Here is a 16,969-nt window from a genome sequence, read left to right as displayed (position 1 = left end):
GTAATAACATAAAAGGCAACACCTGCAAATCTTCTCAATTAGCTGGGAAAAATTAATGTTGCGGAAACCATTGTTGGCTCGCTTTTGGCAGCGTATCTAGGGCGCAAATGTACCAGTAATAGCCAAAGGTTACGGATTGCGGGAGACAGCGATCGAAGGTCAAAGCGGTTTTGCTCATGATCCAACCCTGCGCTTTGCGTAGCTTTCACGAGACAGATGGTCGGAACGCGTTATCAGATTACGAGTGGTAGAAGGTCGAAACGTGTTCTGTCCATTCCGTTCGTTTTTAGTAGCCTGCGAAAACATCCGTTTCTCCTCGCTCTTCGCCGCTGGGGACGTTTCGCGAGGAGGAACGTCTGCGACTCAGCGACAGAAATTCCATACTGATGACGCAAATCAATGTTTACATAATGAATCCGGTAGTCATGGGGTTCCAAACATAAACTTGTCCAATTTTGCGTGTCTTCTAGTCGATTTTGGTGAAGTGTTGTGTTCATCTGCCAACGAGCTCCAGCAAAACTCAAATGCTTCCTCTAGAGAAGACTATATTCCAGAAATATTGACAGCTTTGTTAGAGATTCTTCGCGTTTACATTTGACCTTTGTGGCCTTTTGTCTTTTGTCTGTCATTCATAAACAATAGCTTAAACAATGTAACTACTCCGTCGACCAATCAGCGCTTCTGACCGGATTCCGGACAGATTTTACGTCATCAGTATGGAATTTCTGTCGCTGAGTCGCAGACGTTTCTCCTCGCGAAACCTCCCCAGCGGCGAAGAGCGAGGAGAAACGGATGTTTTCGCAGGCTACATTTTTAGTTGAAGTGCAAACGAATTCTGGCTACATATATTCGACGCATGCGTAATAACAAACCTAGAAATTAGGATTGCTGGTGACAAAAGGGGCCCGCAAAAAAACTCAATATATCAGAGAATTATACACGACTATATAATTAATTCAATTAGCTCTACGCAAAGATTCTAACCTGAAAAAAGACCTTGCTTTATAATTCCGTACTGAAGCTTGAATCGACTGTAGCTGCTTAATAAATAGATCTGAACAGTTATGTTATCGGCACTTTCGAACCCAACCTGAACGAAAGATCGCAGATCAGGCGAATAAGAATATCCATACTTATGCCAAACCAGTGACCCATTTCCGTCAATTATTTTGACATATTCACTAAAACACGAAGAAAAACGTAATAAATAAAAAATACTAACAAATAGGTGCATAATTATTTAAAGAAAAACTTTATAACCTCTATGTTATGTTTCCTAATAGTCAAGAAAAGAATAGAAAGAAGAAAGGTCATGTCTTTTTACCATGGTAGCAAAAATTCTAGATCTCAAAACTCTTTCTTGGCGGAGACGGCCATTGCATTGTCAAAAGATGGAAGGAAATAAAGAATAGGCTACAAATGCAAAAAAAGAAGGGAGATTGAGCAAACACGAACTGAAACTTTACTTTACTTTCACTCAAAAGTGGTCATCAACTAAATATATGTTAATTTTTTGCAACAAATGGAAGCTTTTACACAAGAAAAGAGTTCAATCCCGACAATACTTTTTTGGGTATATCAACATAGCCGGAGAGTTGTTTTGTTGTTGTTGTTTCTGTTTTGTTTTGTTCTCCATGTCACCGCCGTCATGGTCGTGGTCAAGTAGAGTTTCCACACTTGACCTAAAACACACTGACGACACTGATGCATCAATTCAGCGAACCTCCATTGCAAAATTACATAATCCATGATCCCTTTGAGATTTCTGAGGTTAATTAAGACAAGAATAGAAAGGAGAAGTCGTCACGTCACGGTAGCAAAATTTTTAGATGACAACAAACCAAACAACATGTGAATTCGCACTGTTTCAAATTAAACTTCAACGACGATATTTTATTATATATTACATACTGAGAAATACTCACCAAAAAGTTGTGTTGTAAATTTTGATACGCAAATGAGTTTTGGCCAGTCAGAGTAGTGAACTATGGTTTTCACGTGTGAAAAAATGATACGTCCAATCAGAAGCCACAGGGGTGTGTGAGTTTCGCGCCAAAATTCCCGCCTTTTCTTGCAGCTTGCTGAGCGCCGCTGCGCACACATTCGAGGAGAAAAGTTTTTCTGAAAGAGTTTTTTCTCGTTAAAAAAGTGAAAAACATTTCAGAAATGGAGTGGAATAGTTTCCTTTGTTTCACTGTCGATAAAGAAAACTGTGGAGAGCCGGTGAAACAACAGCGGAAGAGGAAAAACAGAACAAGACGTAACCTTATGTTGTGCTTTTTGTCGGAGCTACTTTGTCTTCCATTTATAAGCTTAAGCTGATATTGAAACCGGCCATTTTACTTAATAGCACTCATTTTCAATTGTACATTCAGAACAAACAGTTAAGATTACTTGTAGTTCTTGGAATACCTCATATCCTTACCGTCATTTATGTTTTTAAGAAACGTTTCTACTAAAAAGCTGTTACTTTGATTTCATTGTTATTTCGTGGTGTGTAGCGGCAAATTTAAGCATTTTGGAAAAATTTAAAATAAAAAGGCCACCAAAATGATGAATGTCTCAGTATGTATACAATAAACACAATACCACATGTAAAGTGCTTCGTACGGTATTTACACACTCGTTGTTTTTGTATCAGAAATCGAACGAGTGAGCAACTCGTGAGTAAATACCGTACGCCAGCACTTTCCATGAAGTATTCTCTATATTCAGTTTCGTTTAATTAGGTAAGTTAGCTAAATTCTCTGGGATTAAATCAGAAAGTACCGTCTCTGAGTTTAAAATTTTATGTGCTGTGTTCACCAACCCCATAGAGCGGGCGCGTGAAATTAGAAAGTTGTTTTTTTTTTGTCTGCCGTTCTAGTTATTGTCGCCGTCGTCCTTGCTTAAGCACGATCTTGTGATCCAGAATTTTTGCTACTTTGGCAACGTGACAGTTCTCCTCTCTATAGAATAGAAGAATCGTGTCAAGTAATCAGAGTTAGTAATTTCACTCAATACGACTCAGTACCTGTAATATGACAAATACAGATCTCCTATCCACACTAGTGCAACTGCCTGATTTATGCCCCCTCTGCCAACCACAAAAGTGCATGTCATATAGCTCGAGCCCCTGTCGGAACCAGTCTCCAGGCGGCCAAAAGACCGATTTGTGTATCCTCCGCAATCTAATTGACAGCAAGAAATAAAAAAAATTTAGTTGCTGGATCAAATTTAACCTTCTACTGCTTTCATTTCAGTTAGTTAAATAATTCCAAACACACTGCGATCTTGCTAACCATGTGCCAGGACCAGTTTATATAAGTCGTAAATATGAGTGGGTTATTATAAAATATAATATTCCTCAGGAACAATAGGTACAGTGTATGGTATATCTTAATGCTGTATTTCATGCCTTTGTTGTAAGTAGTCAGTAGTCTATAGAGTAGTCTATAGTAACAAAGCGATCTTTGGTCGAGAACTATGCTATATGAAGTCTGTTTGAAACGTCATGATTCTGCCGGGCTAAGCTGCCTCGACCGCAAAACGACTATAGCACATTGTCGAAAACAATAAATAAAAGTAAAAAAAACAACAACAACAACAACTTCTAAAATTATTCTAATATATTTCTTATTTACCAATAGAGTTCGGAACGACATTTGAAACGTTTGAGTGTGGACCATGAAAATGACGTCATGATGACGCAATTTATTTTTTTAGTCTCTCGCTCGCAGTTTACTGAATGCAAGTTTAAGACAGCCAATGTTATTGTAAAATTAACAAATGACGTCAAAATGTTCAAAGCTTTGCAGTGAAACCACAAAGGAAATAGGAGACGTGTTCATGCAGGCTATGAAACTATTCCACTGTGGTACTAATTCAGTTTTGCACTTTCTGACGTCATGTTACGTCGATTTGTTCAATTTACCAGTTGTGACGTAATATGGAGATGACTGAGGTCCAGTTCCTGCGCGTGTGAACCCAGCCACCCACACTCTGTAGGAATGTGCTGCTTTCAAACCACTCAACACCAGCATATTGACATCTGGGCTACTAGTGTTGACTTTTTGGGTGCTATACCAATAGGGATACTCTTGGTAGATGACTACATATCCCAGCAGTCGCCCATTTACACTGTGCTGAGGTATTGGATTCCATTGCACCTTTAATTCACTGAACTGCAGCCTAGAAACTCGTAAGCCCGAAGGTGCAACGCTGGGTACTGTGAAAATCAGCAAATTAGCAAAATGACGGTATTGGTGAGAAGGTACGAACAAAAGGAGAAACATAAAAATAAAAAAAAAACCTTAAAATGGTTCACAGGGGTACCTAATGTGCAAGTGACACCTGATCTCTACAACAAGAAACTGCAGTTAAACTCTCTTTTTAATTCGAGCATCGTATGGGCTGACTGGTATGTTTTGCTGTTTTATCTTACGTTATTGATTTTTGTTTGTTCGTTTGTTTGTTATGTTTTGGCATATTTACCTCCTTCGTTAGTTCTTGCAGTTATTGCCTCACTGGAGTACAGTGTCCTATTCCCCAAACTATTCGCTAGGGCAACGACATTGACCTCGTAAAAAGTGTACCCTTTAAGTATATTCCCAGTGTAGTGTGAGTTATACCAACGTGAGACGTGGTAGATCAAGCTGACGTTTGAACTTTTTTGCTTATACTTCACTAAAAAACTCTGGATTGGAACACTTGAAGGGAAGTTTGACCACCGTACTGTCAATGATGATGATGTCTTGCTGGTGATGGTAACATTCCATGAAGGCACAACTTGTGCTGTGGATGAATAATCAAAGAAAAATACTGTCAAACATTTATTTTGTAAAGTACATGTAATTTATCAGTTCCCTTAAACATATCCTCGGACGTGTGCGATACTTCCTACTCCCACTAGAGTACTTTAAGAGAGCTGAGAAAGAGGTGTAACCTTTCCTCAGCACTTTTTTTTTTCACTTTTCAAGTACTTTTCCAGCAAACTTGTAATAGGGTCTTGTTACCTGAGTCTTGGGCTTTGTCTAACACTGTGTATTGAATTCTTGCGTAGCTATATCGGTATGAAAGAGAGACCGCCAATGTTATGCTACTCCCTTCGCAAAAGGGAAGTTCTACCGACTGTCCGCTAGTAGACGGATCACAACCTCTTCGACGGAAAACCTCGTTGCCAGTGTTGTCATAAATCTTGATAAACTCGCTGCAGAGAATGAGAAATGAGGCGACTCAAATGCTTTGTGAACGCGACTAATTATTATTAGAAAACTGGCAAGGAAATCAAAGCAATTAAGACAAAATCATGTGAATATTTAATTAAGAGAAAAACATGAATCCTAAAATAGTTTCTTGGTGGTGAAGATGGGTGGGTTAGCTATGACGTAGCACCTACATCACAAAATAATATTTAACTGCTAATAAAACTGATGTACGATCGATAAAATGTCTACTTTAAACCCTATCGTTTTTCTTCAACTTTTCTTTAACAATAAAAAATAATTGAAATAAACGTTCTTGGATTTGACAATTTCCTTTGACTTTTTCCTTGTGTTACATTGCCTTCGTGATTTCTGATCTACAATGAATAATTCCGCTTACCTGCAATAACCGAGGTAAATGTATTTGAATGAGACTAAGACGACTCCTTGAATTGCACCTGCATCATTTATTTGAATACTGCAGTTGAGGGTGTTGTAACTCGATTGCGTGAAATTTAGCCATCCAAACGACTGATTCACAGAACCTTCACAACCTTAAAGCAAGACAATACATAAAAGAAAGATAATTAAACTGACTGTAATTGCATATTAGAGAACGAAATTTACTATATTTCCCCATCGTTTTTTCCTAAAATGACACATTTATTTTGGTGGTTAATTTAGTCTCCAAAAGTATCTGTGCAACATATCATACACCACAGACAAACTCTTGTGCAAGAATCATTCAAAATTTTAGGCTGGGTGGATTTGGAGAAACAAGGAAAATTCGGCAAATGTAAATTAATAAATTCCTCACTTCTTTATTTGAAATCGCACCATTCATACTTACAAGATAAGACAAAGGGACGACATTCATGTAACGAGCCCTAAGTCAACGCTAATAAAACAGGTGGGGATCTTTTCAATATTTTACCTACATCAATAAAAGAAGCTACATTGTTCTCCATTTATAAGAACCTTCTTAGCTTAGAATTCATTAGCCATTAGTTTTTCTTATTAATACACTTACGTAACTTACCCTAGTAGCTTCCTTATTCGTCGAACAAATTATGATTTTTCTAAATATACGCAATTTCTCTTTTATTCATTTTTTTTAAATTGTTGCAAATATAATTTTTTAAATTTATTTTTTCCATTTGTATTTATTATTGTTATTATTATTATTATTATTATTATTATTATTATTATTATTATTATTATTAAACAACTGAAAGAAACTTTTGAATTTTAGAGGCTGACAGTTTTTTTTTTTTTTTAGTTGAAATGAAACGTTTTTAATTCGAATAAATTTTTCTTAGTTAAATTAACTCTTTCTAAGCTAAATTAAGTGCTTTTTAAATCGACAGGAATTGTAAATAGTGTTTTGAATGAAGAGTTTTTTTCTTTTTTTCAAGCGAATTAATTGTAAATAGGATTTTGATAGTTAGCATTGTTGTCAATAAAATTTTTTCTTCTAAAAAATTATTATTATCATTATTATTATTATTAATCTTGAAGTCATAATTTACGCAGAGCTCCTTTTTATAAGAGCCAATGGCTGATAAAACGACCCTGCCTTGCGAAAGAACAACCCTAGTGTATGCGTAGCTCTTTCCACGTTCAATGCGCTAACTTTTAATCACAAAGTTATTTATAAAGCCGGCAAAATCTTTGGAAAGCCAAATCAAATTTTGGGCCGGATAAGCATCGCTACACAAAACAGAAATAAATGGGTACTGCCTAACAAGGTAGGATTAATAATAAGTAATCAGTTCTTAAAATTGTCACCCTAATGAGCTAGTGAGAAAGGCATATTTACCTTTCGTCTCATAGACAAGGGATGACCTCGGTCCGGTTCCAACAACAGTGAAAGCAGCCACTGAAATTTGGTAACGTTCTCCAGTCCGAACATTCGGCAGAATTGCTCGCGGTATATCTGTGTTGTTAACTCTTACAACGCTGTCCGAATAGTAGTACTGGATACTTTTGTAGTATACGTTGTATCCTAATAAGCGGCCATTGGCGTACTGGATAGCAAGGGGGTCCCATCTGACCAAGAACTCATTCAATCCATGGTTTTCAACTCTGACATTCGTTGGTGCACGGCTGGGAACTAAATGAAATGTAGATAGTTTGAGGATTGAGGTGGTAACAGCTAGTTCTTAGTTCCTGCTGACAGTAAGATAAGGGTTTCAATGTAATGGTCTTTTAGAATTCTTTTCTTTTCATCTTCACGGAGTCAATTATGGAAACAATGGTTTTACAGCCAGACTGATTTGTGGTAATGCCAACACAGAGTAGCTTAGGAAAACAGGGTTTTAACCTTCCCAAAAGTTTTGCAGATGTCTATTTAAGCAAATGTCACAAAAAAACAACAACAACAAAAAGATCTTCTTAGTTCTTTTAAAATCCCGAAAGTTTTGTCGCCAACCAACTGAGCTAATCAGTATAGTAGCATAGTGCTATTTGTATTTCTGGTACTTCCTATAACAGAGTGTGGACTTTCTGGATCGTGCATTTTCTGGCTTTTATTAGGATTTCTGGCCTGTAAAACCTGATAAACATTTCAAATATGATTTAAGCCGAAGACCGACACAGACCGATTACAGCTCCTCAATGCTGCTGTTTTCACACCAATGCAGGAATATGTTGAACACTGAATGACGAGTACTGTGGCTCTGACGAGTGTTGTGACGCTGAGTGTTGTAAATCTGACGAGTGTTTTGATTTTGACAAGTATTTTGGCTATGGCGAGTGTTGTGACTGTAACGAGTGTTGTGACCGTGATGAGTGTTGTAGCTGTGACAAGTGTCAGAATTATCCGCGGGTGACTTGATTTTTCATGATATGCACCCTGTGGTAATGTCTTGTGTTTTTGCTGAAGAATCGTCATTGGTGGTTATACGCTGGTGGAGGTCCTTACCTCCTTCTGCCGTTACTATGGAGACTGCATTGCTCGCGTATGTAGCATTCTCTCCGCTTGACGTGACAGCGAACACGTGGACTTCATAGCCTGTAAAATCCCTGAGCAGGTTAGTGTAATAGGAGTTGCTATTGGCTTTAAAAAGCCTACTGACGTTGTTGGAGAGCTCCTTGAACCTTACCAAATAGTAACTGACAGACTGCGGCAGTGGAAGGTTTGGCCAATATACCTTCGCTGAAGATGAGGTTATACCGGATACTGTTATATTCCAGGAGGAGACAGTTTCCGCTTAGAATATAAAATAAATGATAATAATATTTTAATATTAAAATGCCTGAATAGAAATATATGAAATAACGCATAATTTGAACTGCGGATAAAGATATGAAGTGGAAATGATCCTCGCAGTTGAATAAATCACAATGGCATGCTTTTCGTATTCCGTGGTATTGTAGACCTGTACTATGCGCGGAAAGATTACTTCATGGGAGCTTTACCATAGAGCTTTTGTACTGAAAATAGCTCAACCCCTGCCTGTTTAGAGTTAAACATCAACTGCAAGGTACAGATAGAAATACCCCCTATGAATAGCATAAATTGAGAAGTTTTCGAGTACGCTTTTCTAGAGCATCTTTTCACAGACCGCATTTTTCTGTGTTTGTTAACTTAAAAGAGCTTTAACATACACTGTAATTACCTTGTGTTAATATTGTGCCGTTTCTATTCTTCTTTTACTCGATCGTGTATTTACGTTATATGTAATCTTTATCATCCAATCGTAAATGAAGTGAATAAAAATGAAAACAAAGCTCTTTGAAATGGATTTATGCTGAACAACAGTCCCCTCAACTTAACTATAACCTTTTCTTCGAAGGAAAATGAATAAGTGATTATTTTACGTGTCTGTGAAACTGCCCACCTACCTCTCCCCTAAACCAACATTAACGCTTAGTTCTTACTTAGGGCAAAATGTTAGTTTAGGGGAGGGGTAGGTGGGCAGTTTCCCAGAAACGTAAAATGATCTCTATCGGAGTGATAGGTTAACGAAATTTTGGAAATGATAAGCTATATATGATGGATTTTGTATTCATTATTATGCACGTATACATGTGTGGTATGCCATGGGTTACAAACCTGAGTCAAGTGTTTGACCGACTATGCTGTACTTGACGTTAACCACGCTCCATCTATATTCAAGAGAAATATCTAGTATGAGGTGTTCTGCGTCTCCAAATGGAACTTCAAGAGAAGTGCCAGCGGGGTGAGAAGAATTGCAGCCTCCCTGGTTGAAGATCTTGGAGCCATCTGGTGTAATTAGCATGAGGTGTTCACTAAATGAAAGAAAAAAAAAATGGCAAAGAAGGGCCTTGTTAAAAATGGGTAGGATAGAGTGTAGATCTTCGTTTAAATTAAATTGTTTAATTTGTTATTTGAATTGCTAGACCGAGTTTTCCTGACTTTGAAACATGTTTTCGGTAAATGTTCGTTATTTGTTTTATCAGCCAATGGGTGAAAAGATCAGAACATGGACTCTTCGTTTTCCGGCCAAAGAAAACCAATAATATGGAGGAGGCATTGTTCGATTGGCCAATCTTGTTGCAGTATGACGTCAAAACGTATCGACTGATTTCTAGAAAGTTTACGGGCATGATTTTTTTTTTCTGTTTGTTTGTTTGTTTTATTTTTGTTTTGCTTTGTTTTGTTGTTGTTTATATGGAGGATATTACATGGCCGCGCGGGGATATGAAATTTCTCTTCGAGTGTTGAAAAATATTTCACGAGTGACCGCAGCGAACAAGTGAAATATTTTTTTCAACACGAGAAGAGAAATTTCGTATCTCCAAGTGACCATGTAATGTTCTATTTATTATATGATGATGAAATACCAAACCATCTTATTGAAATAGTTTTTTGGTCTGAAAGGTGAAGTTTATTATGAAGCCATAGCGAAGGTGATATTTTCACCTGTGAAGATATCAAGTTTTCGCGCGAAAGCTCACTTGGTATTTCATTGGTGTTTATACAATAAATATATATATATCCGAGCGTTCGCTTAATCAACCAAAAGCCATGTGCTTTTGTATGCATTCGATAAACCAAATCGCTCTCTTTCTGTTCGTTTGTTCTTTGTGTTTTGTTCACGCGTTTTCATTTCAAGGTCATACGGAAATCGCGCTAAGGCGATGAACATAATATGCTCGGAAAGTTATATAACGAGCAAAGAGGAAGAAAACCAAGAAGAAAAGGTTTTTTAGTGGCTTGTAGATCAGTTTACTCACCATTTTGGCATGAAAAAGGTTGTAACTCGCCTATCATAAGTTATCATTATCGTCATCATCATCGTTTCTATGATCCACGACATCATTATCACTATCGTTATTATTATTATTATTATTATTATTATTATTATTATTATTATTATTATTATTATTATTATTATTATTATTGTTACTGTTATTATTACTATTGTTGTTATTACTATCATTTTTTTCTTTTTTTTTCATATCTCACACGACTAGTTGCATCGGTGGTTACGTATTCCTAGGTCATCAAGTTATTACCTATAGCCTTAGATGTCTAGGATCCTTCTTAAGATCTTTGCTGTTCCTAACAAGCAGACTTCCTAGAGCAAGTTTAAGAACCCAGGTGTTCCTATCTTGGTCACTGCCCCAAGTGCCCCAATTACAACTGGAATAACAGATACGCTTTCGCAGCTCCGCATTTTTTTTTTTTGTATTTCCACTTTTTTAAGTCCTAGTAGTGGTCGACCTTCTCTCGTTCTTTTTCCGCAATTCGGGTATCAAAACGACATACAAAAGGGCAAATTAGCTAACACTGTAATTAGTATTAGATTAAGTGTTGTAATTAGTTATTATAAATAATGTAAAATCGTTGTTCCTGAAAAGCCCCTTTGGGGAGGTAACAATAAAGTATGTATCTACATATTACATTGATGGTTTGGCACACTCTGCTCTTCTTTTCCAATACGACTTTATCGGGCCTTTTATGACCTAAATGGTTATTCGTTCGAATTCTAAAATCTCAAAATAAGTTCACTTGGTCATCTTCCATCACTGCCTCTGGAGAATGATCGTACCAAGTTTCGTTGCACAGCAGATTGTAATTTTGGAGTTTCCAACTTGATCGTGCCTCTATTTCTTATATTGTTTTTGAGCTAACTTCTTACATTCTGTGGTTATATGGCATTATTATTAAAAATTATTATTATTATTATTATTATTATTATTATTATTATTATTATCATTATCATTATCATTATTATTATTATTATTATTAATGAGGTTTTTATGAATATTTTACTGAGGTTTTGTGTGCAGCTTTTTATAAGATTTTAATAACGTATTTTCATTGATTATTATTATTATTATTGTTGTTGTTGTTGTTGTTGTTGTTGTTGTTACAGTAAACTTTTATAACATGATTAAATTCCAAACTAATCCCACGACACAATACAAACATAATACAATGCAAGTAACAGAAAGGAGAACGCAACAATTTCTTCTAATAAGCTAGGGCCTGTTTACATGAAGGTGGGGGACCCCAGATACGTGAGGTCACCCCACCTGTCATGAAAACCTAATCAAATTGAGGGCCTGTTTACATGGAGCTTGGGGACCCCAGGTAGGTGAGGTAACCCGCCTGCCTATATAATCTCTCATTATAATTTGATAGGTGGGGTAACCTGCCACATGTTACCTCACCTAACTGGGGTCCCCTACCTCCATGTAAACAGGCCCTAAGTCAAGCGCAAATGAAAGGACAATTTTGATTGTTTTATTGAGCATAACATGGCGCATACAGCGGAGTTTAGACCGCGGTATATGATTACAGGAAATAAGGCACAAATGTCCTTCAGGGCCTTTGCAGGATAAGTTTAAGAGCAGTCGAGTGGTTCTACAAGTGAAGTTGTACGTTTGAGCATCTCTTGTAATCACACAAAGCTTTTTATTACCTGCAATAGCGGAGGTAAATCGTTTCGAATGTGAAAATTGCAACTGCGTCCCTCACTCCAGCCTTGCCCATTTTCCAGATGCAGCGCTCTTCAGCTTCGTCTCCGCCATTTGCTTTATACAACACCCCAGACGTCTCATTCAAGAAACCACCACAGCCTAAACAATAAAATAAAGCTGAATCATGAAAGTGTCTCTTTAATAAGAGATGGGTGACATATTTGATTTGCAACTGTATCACGTTCTTGTTCTCTTAGGGATGTTTATGTTCATCTAACTTCGGGTGAGGAAACCGCCGACAATAATCGTGCAATAAAATGCTCAATTCAGAATAAATATTGTGCGGAGTAAGATTTAATTAAAAAAAAAAATGTTTGATTAAAGCTGCCAAGCAAGAAACATTTACGCAAAAGAACGAGTTGGCAAATACATCCCTTACCAAATTGGTAACTCTGCAAAAAATGTTCAGCTACAAAACTAAAAACCTTCAATTTCCTTGGTAAGTGAAAATTGAATTAAACCTAGAGCTGTTTTACCACTGACAAATTATTCTGACAGTATTCTAACCTGGACAGCTTCTGTAAGAAATTGACACATCATCGATTGCAATGTCACTTTTAAACGATAGTCCCCTTATTCCTTCGAACGTCACCTGGAAGGATGCGGTCACAATTAATAACAGCAAAGAAACGACAGAGAACCACCAATTCAGTACGGTTTCTCTCGCTTCTGCATCGATTTTATATTTTATTTTATTTTATAATTCATTCAAAATATTTCCACAATTCTGATTGGCTAAAAGCACACGCATAATTCACCATAAACAGTTACTGATGACCAAATTTGGTAGAATTTTGTGTTTAAAGAGGAAATGACGTCAAAAATGCAGCCTTCTACAGGTTAATGCACCATTAACCATGAAGACCTGGGGACGAGGTTGAGTTGTTTTCGTTGTAAAAACTAAAATTGCGGACACTTCACTCGTTTCAATAATGGCTAAAAACATTGCAAAAACAGCAAGAAGACAGCTCGGAGGGCGACATCTGCTATTTGGAATAAACTTAACATCGATGCAGATAAGATTGTCTTGGTTATGTTTTTAAACTAGGAATCATTTTGAATAATAACACAATTATTGAATTCGGCTTTCGTATCATACGAAGAATTATGGAGGTCTTGGAGGGTGTTATCTGCCTCGGCCTACGGCCTCGACGGATAACACCCTCCTCGATCTCCATACTTCTTTATAAGATACTCAGCCTTATTCATTAATTGTTAAATATCGATTTTGAAATCACTGTTATCTGATTGGCTTTCAACAGTTTGATTTATTCACGAATCACACTATTTTGTTTTGCTCCATGTCACATCTGTTCTAAATCGCTTCATTCATGTTCTAAATCACGACATTTCTATTTTATATCGCACCATTTTCGGACTACATCGCATCGTTTCTCTGTCAAATACAAAGTAAGATGTAAGAACCTTGTTGCTTTTAAACAAACTGGCTATTAAAACAATAGAATAATGGTATTTATACAATGATGTGAATGCTACGCACGCTGTGATTGGTCGTTGCCCATGATCTACAGATCGTTTTCAGTCACGTGGTCAGCAGCTTTTCAAATTGCTTGGAATGAAAGAAAGTTTTAACATGTGAAAAGAGTCCAATTCCCACAGACTTTTTTTTGTATACAAACATGGCCGCCGTGGACCAACCTGCAACACACGCACCTCCCCCCTAATGCAAAAAAAAAAAAAAAAAAAGAGACCCCACAATCGATTTTGTATTACAGCATTCATAGAGACGAAGGAGTACAGGAAGTAGAGGGGGGAGAAGGAGATTTAAAAGATGCATGGGAAGCGAGAGAAATTTGGGAATTTACGCAACAATGCTCAGTATCTCGCAGCAGAAAAAGGGATGCGTTGCAGTCATGTAAATAGGGAGGGAACCGCGAATGCGAGGTTCGGGGGAGATTGTTTGGCGCCGCCCTATCCCTCCTTCCTTTCCTGTAGAATATTAATTAAATCATTACTTATATCAACATTATCAGTTTACACATCGATTTACCATATCACTGAGGTAGACTGTTTGGGTGACTCTTTTCCAGTAGTTTCCCTGATTTCCTGACTTGGTGAAAATTTTATTATTTCCACTGAAAACATTTAGAGTTCCCATTGTTGATCCATACATGTGATAGAAGAATTTTAAGCAACATGAAGCTTTATTTCTAGGCACCGCAAAGGTCAGCTTTGCATTTTCACGAAATGCATGATACGAAGCTTCAATATAGAAATATTTTCCTGTGAAGAAAAATAAATAAATAAATGATGATGAAGATGATGGTGATCATGATCATAATGATGAATGCTAGGAAACACTAAGAAATGAGAGATCTTGAGTTTCCATCTGGAATTAAAATTAGCCTGACTAGCCCCGTTCTCCAGTACAAAATTCAAAAGAACACATTAACTAAAGCGAAGCTAGTCAGGCTCATTTTAATTTAAACAAAAGAATATTAATCTAGCAGCCATTTTTGCATTGGGTCCATACCATCGTTTACAACTCAAAGGAGTCTTAAGGGACTTAAAAGACCGAGCGCTATAAACATGACAACATTAATTAAAGCCGGGTTATTGAAAAAGTTACTGCTCCTATCGCCTCTATATTTCCGCTAAGTAATCTCCTATGTGCCTATTATAAAAAAAAAAAAGTAATTGGACATTGGTAATTTTGGACATTGGACAATGGTAATTGGCCATTGGCCCTTTAGGCGTATGGTACAATGCAATGATTTGCTTTAGTGACCACCAAAGAATAGCTTCCCAATGCCTAAAAGCAACCTTTAGTGAATCAGCTATACACATGAACTAGGTTAATGAAAAGCCTTTTTACTGGAAAGCCACACCTCCCAAGCTAAAACAAACTGTGAACGTATCGGCGGCTTTTCAGCCTTCTCGGCAGTGTTCGCTTTGTGGGTAAATGGGGTTGCTGTTTATACTTTATAATCTGTCGAAAATAACTATGTGGCCTTAACAAACTTAACGAATTAGCAAGTTAATGCCCCTACAGGAACAGATTCATACTCAAGAACTTCATGACAGCGTAACTGTCACACAGTAACGCAATCCCTCATTCCGCTTTTGTACCTTGTTACAACTATTAATATACTTCATAGTTCATTTCGTTTATATATCGCACAGCAATCGAGTTAAATGCCTATAAACGCCAGTTTTGAGCAGATAAATATCTTCTAAAGTTTAATCTACATTCAACGAATTTATACTGATAATTATATATTTTCATGAAGTAAATGAGAGAAAATGTTAAAGAATAAATTTCAAAAGGCAGCAAACCTGATCCACTTGTATGATCCGAGGATGGTCCAGTATTTGACGAAGGTGTGGGGCCAGAGTACAGCGTCCAGTCAAATACATCCTGCCTCGACTGGCTCCACCCAAAGCACAATCCATTATCGAAATCACAGGATACTACAAGCGAATCAGGTAAATAAACCACGTGTCATTTAACTTGACGGATCGTTCCACGTATCAAGATGAATGATAATTGACAAGACGAGTTGCACCGGAAGTGGCGGATTCACGGGAGCCCCCCCCCCCCCCCCTCCCCCTACTGTCTTAGACCACAGCATGATCGGCCCACCCACCCCAACCCTCCCTCCTTTTCCCTTCTCACCCTTGGGGTTGTATTTCCAGTGTCGCGTAATTTTTACGTGCCTACCTGCGTAAAATTTACGTGTGCAAAAAAAAAAGTGGCAATGCACGAAAGGTAGCTCGCGAGCGTAAAAGTTGAACCTCACTCAACTTCTCGTTTAAGCTCAGCTATTGCCTATTGCCTCTATTTTATTTACGTGATCAAAATCTACGTGCGTTAACGTGCGAAGCCAAGAACGCTTCAGTGGAACTCAACCTTTATCTGAAAGTCTGGGTCCGCCGCTGAACGCAAAGGTAATTACACAAAAACGCATTGTATGAGTAGGCCAGAATAACGGAAGAGTGCGTATAAAATAAAAATATTCAGGTAAAGATTAATGTTTAGGGTTTTTTAAATTATAGCCCGCAAGCGGTCTCAATTGTGACAGTGAGTGGAAATTTGGTCAGCGGAGCTACGGGTACCAGCGCGCAAGGAAAGTGAATTTCCACGCAAGTGAGCCGGTGTGAAGGCTAAAAAAACACTGTATACAAATCGATTTCCTTTTACCTGGACAGTTTCCACTGTTTATTTCTACACTATCAATCGCGATATCCCCAGTGAATGAATTTCCTGCAATCCCCTCGAATATTACCTGCGGAAAGTGTTGAGTTGTAGTTAGCAATATACCTGACACTTTCTATCTGCTTATACTCCCTTATGGTCGTGGCGAAGTTGATGATGATGACGATGATGATGATGATGATGATGATGATGATGATGATGATGTTGATGATGATGATGATGATGATGATGATGATGATGATGATGATGATGATGATGATGATGGCGATGATGATAATGACGACTATAACGATACGCTAGCTAGAATTACGTACGCGTTAGCACACTTTTTCCTCTTACCAATCCATTCAGAATAATATTTCTCTCCACTACAATCCAGTAATTACTCTGTTGTCCGGAAATATTAAAAACTTTGCTGTTTCCGCTGTAGACGTTAAGAGTTCCCACTGAAGCTCCATACATATGATAGTAAAATGAAAGGCACGACATTTCTCCGTTGTTTGGAACAGTAAGAACAAGCTTCGCTTTGTCGTCGGGTCTTCTTGGAGAGGATGTTTCAATGTACATATAATTTCCTTAAAGGAAAGGGGAAGAGGCACATATAAGTAAACATTACTGTAACAGTCAACAAAGAACGATACAGTATGTTGCCCAG

At 37.5% G+C, this 16,969-nt stretch overlaps 1 protein-coding gene across 1 annotated transcript in view; it reads right to left on the bottom strand.

The window, feature by feature from the left end:
• Positions 1-16,884, bottom strand: part of LOC140943647 (uncharacterized) — a 41,861-nt gene extending 24,977 nt beyond the window's left edge. Inside the window, exons 1-15 of the mRNA XM_073392768.1 lie at positions 16,654-16,884; positions 16,300-16,384; positions 15,435-15,569; positions 14,149-14,381; positions 12,645-12,729; positions 12,080-12,236; positions 9,241-9,437; positions 8,107-8,394; positions 7,003-7,296; positions 5,584-5,737; positions 4,995-5,188; positions 4,474-4,773; positions 3,914-4,207; positions 3,014-3,170; positions 985-1,181 (exon numbers count right to left, since the gene is read on the bottom strand). Of these exons, the coding sequence (XP_073248869.1) occupies positions 985-1,181; positions 3,014-3,170; positions 3,914-4,207; positions 4,474-4,773; positions 4,995-5,188; positions 5,584-5,737; positions 7,003-7,296; positions 8,107-8,394; positions 9,241-9,437; positions 12,080-12,236; positions 12,645-12,729; positions 14,149-14,381; positions 15,435-15,569; positions 16,300-16,384; positions 16,654-16,881 (2,998 nt within the window). The 5' untranslated portion in view covers positions 16,882-16,884. The remainder of the gene's footprint in view (positions 1-984; positions 1,182-3,013; positions 3,171-3,913; positions 4,208-4,473; positions 4,774-4,994; positions 5,189-5,583; positions 5,738-7,002; positions 7,297-8,106; positions 8,395-9,240; positions 9,438-12,079; positions 12,237-12,644; positions 12,730-14,148; positions 14,382-15,434; positions 15,570-16,299; positions 16,385-16,653) is intronic.
• Between the last annotated feature and the right edge of the window lie 85 nt (positions 16,885-16,969).

Source organism: Porites lutea, chromosome 7 (assembly GCF_958299795.1).
Source record: "Porites lutea chromosome 7, jaPorLute2.1, whole genome shotgun sequence".
NCBI classification, from domain to species: Eukaryota; Metazoa; Cnidaria; class Anthozoa; order Scleractinia; family Poritidae; genus Porites; species Porites lutea.
Note: the sequence above shows the minus strand (reverse complement) of the source record. Positions and strands in the feature narration are given on the sequence as shown.